This window comes from Rutidosis leptorrhynchoides, chromosome 7 (assembly GCF_046630445.1).
Source record: "Rutidosis leptorrhynchoides isolate AG116_Rl617_1_P2 chromosome 7, CSIRO_AGI_Rlap_v1, whole genome shotgun sequence".
In the NCBI taxonomy this organism is placed as follows: Eukaryota; Viridiplantae; Streptophyta; class Magnoliopsida; order Asterales; family Asteraceae; genus Rutidosis; species Rutidosis leptorrhynchoides.
The window spans coordinates 172,836,121-172,842,117 of record NC_092339.1 but is presented as its reverse complement, the minus strand read 5'-3'; the positions used below and the strand labels follow the sequence as shown (position 1 = coordinate 172,842,117).

General features: G+C 35.3%; 1 protein-coding gene across 1 annotated transcript; it reads right to left on the bottom strand.

Moving 5' to 3' along the window:
- Positions 1 to 3,559: 3,559 nt before the first annotated feature.
- LOC139857456 (auxin-responsive protein SAUR23-like) lies at positions 3,560 to 3,964 on the bottom strand. The gene has a single exon (XM_071846208.1). It carries the CDS (start codon positions 3,893 to 3,895, stop codon positions 3,611 to 3,613), a length of 285 nt encoding a protein of 94 aa, XP_071702309.1. The 5' UTR covers positions 3,896 to 3,964; the 3' UTR covers positions 3,560 to 3,610.
- Positions 3,965 to 5,997: the final 2,033 nt, after the last annotated feature.

Below are 5,997 nucleotides of genomic sequence, written 5' to 3'. Positions count from 1 at the left end.
TGATGTAGCTAACCCTCCGGGTGTAGCTTGTTGGAGTTGTTCACATCGTCGTTGGTGAACTTACTTGTTGATTATTAGCTTGTTATATAGCGGTTGAACGGTATGCTTAGTTTGCCTTATACGTGGATGCTCCAGTATGTGTTAATTGATTATTTGTGTGGCGTGTCCATTTTATGCATATATATGTATGTAGTATATATTCTCACTCACTAAGCGTTAGCTTACCCTCTCGTTGTTTACTTTTTTTTTATAGATTTGCATGGATGCGGTGGCTCGGGTAAGCGTGGGAACTAGTGGACTCGCGTAGGTTGCTTTAGAAGACGTGCTTTTGAATTGATTAGGATTGGGTAGCGTATCCCCAATTGCCATGCTCGGTCTTTATTATGTGTTAAAAAAATCATGTGGTCATAAACTTGTATTTTGTACGAAAGTCGTAAAACGGCCGATGTGGGCCCGGTGTCGTAAAACTCATTTTATTATTGGAACGTGTTAGTTTTACTTAGTATAATGTGTTGTGAAAACCGTTTCGTCTAAAAGTGTCGGGAAGTGGGAGATCATTAAATGAAAAATGAAAAATCCGGACAGAAGCTTTTGGGCTCTGTGCGCGCTGCGCACAGCAAGGGTTGCGCGCTGCGCACCCTTCTGTAATAAAAAAATATATTTTGCGTATTCGGTTGGATAACGGGTGGGTCGTTACAATGCTTATATAATATTGTTTAAAAACTGCATTAAATTTATGTTGTTGTAACACATTATTATTGTAAACCATTATGTAATGGTCGTGTGTAAACGTTATATTTTAGATTATCATTACTTGATAATCTATGTTATGTCTTCAAAACCTTTGTCGATAAAATAAAGGTTATGGTGTGTTTTAAAAACGAATGCAGTCTTTGAAAAACGTCTCATATAGAGGTCAAAACCTCGCAATGAAACCAATTAATATGAAACGTTTATAATCGATATGAACGGGGCATTTCAACATCCACCAGATAAGGTGGTCACTTATAGGCAAATTGACGGTAAGTTTGGTAAGCCGGAGCATCGATGCACAAAGGCGAATGTGGGTGCTTCAAAGCATGGTATTTGATTTGTTTGAAGGTTTATGTTCTCTTTGCTTTGTTGTTAGATTAGTTTTTTTTTTTTTTTTGTTATGTGTGGGTTACGTGTCTTATTGCTTTATGTTTATCCTGTTTTAGTGATGTTACGTTTCAGGTTTGTCATAGTTATGTTGTGTAGTTTGTTCGGTTTCGGCTCGTCCCAATATAGCCTTAGTCTTTTTGGTTTGGTAGTGTAGTTTGGTTGTGCTTTCTTTGGGCAAGGCTTTGTCCGAGTCGGTTTGTTTTTTGTTCCTTACAGGGCTCTTTCACTTTTGGTGAAAGGCCTAGGTTCAATATAACTTTTTTGAATTTTGGTAAAAAAAAGAAAAAAGAGAAAATTGTGCGGATATTCCCTGTGGTTTGTACCATATTGCATGGATAACCATAGTTGCTGTTTTGAGTGTGGATAGTCCTCGTGGTTTTCAATTGAAGCAAAGATAGTTTATTTCACTAGCACTGTTAACTTTTTTCGTTAAAGTTAGTCATGTGACAAGAATGTAAGGGTATTTTTGTCATTGTAAATATTTTCTTCACTAACACATTCTTCTTCCCATTATTTTACATTTTCAAAAAAACCAGCTTGAGTACATCAAACCCAGACATAAAATACGGAGTAAAATATGTCAATTAATAACCTGATATAATCACGTATTCTTAGATCTGAGACAAAAACCAAATGAAAAAGCAAACACCATTCACAAACAGTCACTCTTTTGTACAGGGAATGATTAAAATTAAATATCACCAACCCTATATCAAACCAAAATCAATGAAATTGAAAACGGTAACTGGTTGTCCGTGGCGGCAGGCGGCGGTGGTTGCAGGTGGTTCATAAATAAAGAAATTGAAAACGGAGTTGTACCGGAAATAAAGGCCGTTGAAGAAATCCTAAAACTTAACTAATTTCAAGTCAATAATCATATTATTATCACATCTGAGTCACGAACACTAACCGTGAAACTCACCCCACCACCACCTGCCGCCACCGTCCACCATATCTGGGTCACGAACCATCGTTAGAACTCGTCGCTAGATGTACGGATCTTGTTCACAACCGACGACGGTGGTTCCGACAACCATTCCAATTAGTTACACCACCAACAAAATATCCAAACATCACACTTTATGGGTCTGAACAACCAATCTTCTGTAAGAATCCCTTCGCCGTTTGTATTATAGTTTGATTTAAAATTTTGATTTACATTTTGGGATTTTGTGAAGTACAGATTAAGAAGATGGAGTGATGAAGAAACTGAGTGAAGAAAATGGGAATATCTAGAGACTTTATATGGTATCCTTTGAACTCAAAAGTGTTGAGTGATACCCACTAAAAATTTAAATAGATAGCTATGACCCATAGTGTATAACCGTTAATATATAAGAGAATTGCTTTGATTTGGGGTTATTAATTTGGTATTTTGATTTGGGGTTTTGATTTGCGGTTACTAATTTGGGGTTTTGATTTGAGGTTATGAATTTAGGGTTTTGGTGGAAATAGTTGAAGATGGTGGTGAGTGAGGAGGAAGATGAATAAAAAAGTCATAATAAATGAAAGGACAAAAGTATCCTCACATGATTTGCACATGATCAAATTTAACAGAAAATTTAATGGACGTTAGGCATTCGGACTATCCTTGCTCCAATTGAAAACCAAAAGGACTATCCACACTCAAAACAGCAACTATGGTTATCCATGCAATATGGTACAAACCAAAGGGACTTTTTGCGCAATTTTTTTAAAAAAAAAATAATAATAATAAAATTTGCAAACTGTGAATCGGAGTCATAAATATCGTCCGCACTTATTGAAAATTAGCATATACTGGATGACTCTAATGTTCAACCGCATTTACATAATGGAAGACACTTAAAGCTAGCGCTAATGAGAGCTCGGTTAGAATACCAATTAAGACTATGGATAATGCGCTCGTTTGTCCCACAACTACTACGATATCGCCCACAAACGGTCCCACAAACGCCTGTAGTGGGGCATTTGTGAGAAACAGAAGTGGGGCGTTGGTCAATCACAAATGCAACAAGGGAGGGAGAAAGAAGGTGTGATGGCATTGTGTGATTGGTTGTGATTATTTTTCTCTAATTTTCAATTATTTAACTTTCAAATACTAATCAGATTTTATCACATTATCTATAAACTTTCAACAACCCTCTCAACAATATTCTCCATTACAACTCTCCCTTCGCCATCATTGTCATGTCACATGCATAATTATAAAAAAAACTTTATCCACTTCACACCAGAATCACCATTATCTATAAAAGCCAATATGCTTATATTTTGTAACATTCAGCATCTACATTAAGTACATGGTGATGTTGCAACACATATACAAGAGAAATAACAGTTTATATGCAGAATAGAAAAATGGGAATCCCCCTTTTAATAACTAAACCTATTTTTTGTCTATGATCCATAGACAAAATAACTAGTACAAACTAGCATCCAAAATCTTTGGTGGATATGATGATCATATGTGTCTACAATTTACGTACTAATAGTGTAAGCGGTTAGTGAGATTGATGAAAGTTTCTTCTTGACAGGGAATGGTAAGCCCTCCCATTGGATGGATAAACCCAAATTCTTCTTCCGATCTACGTAACAAATCTAGGAACAGTGGTTGATCCAAGTACGATAAAGGAACCACAAAACGTTTCCTTTGAATTTCTCCTACATACACTGCCAAATATCCTTTGGGGACATCTTGATGGTTTTTGTTGTTGAGTTTGATTAGCTGTTTAGCATTTGAAACTAGTGATTGTAATCTGAAAACACCCATATTTATAGAGCCAAAAAAAGACTGTTTTTGAGAAAAGGAGGTGATGTAAGCAGTCTATACAAGGAAGAATATGATATGAATGTTTGAAGGTTTACTTAAAACTGATGGAAGTCTCATTTTTTCAGAACAATATTTATAGTGACTATATAGGCTTGCAGCTAGCCACCTACATGTGAAATTATGTACTATAAGAGCACTGGGAGTGGTGACTGAGGTCACTTGACATGTCAGGCGTGACTTGTTGAGTCAGAAAAAGTGGGGAGTGGTGACCTATGTCAGTTAGTGTGTTCGTTAGTGTGTTAAAATAATATTTTATTATATTTAATAATTTATTCTTTTGAAAAAAAAGCAAAAAGAAAAAAATGGAGTAAACTTACGTCGCATATGCAACTGACGCATATGCAACTGACATGGGGTATATTGGAGTGGGGAGTGGTGTCACTAAGTGACATGGGGAAAACGGGTGAGTGACACACCCCCACTCTTGATGCTAACATATTGGTTGTATTGGGGCTACTTCATGTGATACTTCACATGGCTTTGCTCACTTTAGTAGACTTATTAGATATCATTATTTTCTTATCCATCCATCCAGTTCAATTATGTAAGATCTTGGCCTACTTGTTCTATGATGTCATGATGTACAGGCTAATTAGCAACACTTTGGACCAAAATATATATATAATCATAGAGAATGTCCCACTTGCAAGTTGCAACGTGACTTAAAGTTAACAGATTTACATCTATTGTTTCATCATCAGTACCTTTTCAGAATTATTCGTATAGAACTAGAAGTGGAAAGATTATTAGACAGATTAGCTTAGTTATGCCAAGTCTGATTTTGGGTTCTAGCCCTTATTATACATGCCATTAAAACCTTTCTTACGTCTACAAAATTCTTAGCTTATACAGACTTAATGCCAACCAAATTACGTTACATATACATGGATAGAAAAATTTCAAAGCTGAATACACGGAATAAAAACTTTGGAAGTTCGATGCAGATAATTTTCGGACATATATAATTTTTTTGAGTTTGGTACATATAACCCTTATATAAATACAATCTTTTTCTTCCTTCTTTTATCTTGTAAACAGTTAATGTAATGTAAACATACGAAGATAAGTGTGTAGAGTGGAGGCCGCAAGAGATATAAGATATTTCCATATGAAGAATGATAGTTCATAACATTTCTTAGTTTGAAGGTTTCATTTTTGTTTAGTTGATTCATTTTTATAGTTCAATTGAAGTAATAACTGTTTCCCACTAACATAAAACTTGGATAATCACTACTTAAGTGTCAAATTACTTATATTGAGTCGCCTTAAAAGGTGAAAATTTAAACGAATCCCAATCATGCTACCAGAGTGAGTTCTATTTAAATTTGGGGTAAGTTAAATTTGGTTTCGCCTTTCGTTCACGGGAGTTGCTTATTACATGTATTAAGATGTGTAGTGTGAGTTTGCCTTAAAAAAAAAAAAAAAAAACCGTGTAGTGTGGGGGTCTATTAAATTTGGACCTTGCAACGTTTCGTTAATTTATCACGTATTTAATTTTTCCATTATAAACTTACTGATTCATCAATGACGTTTAATATACTTCTATATATCTCAATGAGTCCATAAGGGTTGTTTTTATAGCAATCAAAGCTAAAGCAATAAAAAGGTGGATTCTAACATATATACATCAAACCGTTGGTTTATATGCAATCATAGAAAAGGAGATACCCCTATTTACAACTTCAACTATGGTACTCTGTTTCATCAATCTAACACTAAAAATGTAATAAAAAGTTTGTCTATATCGGTTTCCTGAAATCTATGAAATATGTAATTGGGTAGTGAGTCGAACAAAAGCATCTTCATGGCAAGGAATTGTAAGTCCTCCCATTGGATGATTAAAACTGATTTCCTCTTCCGACCTACGTAACAAATCTTGAAACAGTGGTTGGTCCAAGTAAGATAAAGGCACCACAAACCGTTTCCATTGAATTTCTCCTACGTACACCGCCAAATATCCTTTTGGGACCTCTCGTTGCTGCTTGTTTTTCAGGTTAATTAGTTGTTTAGCATTTGCAACCAATGATTGGAACTTGAGAACA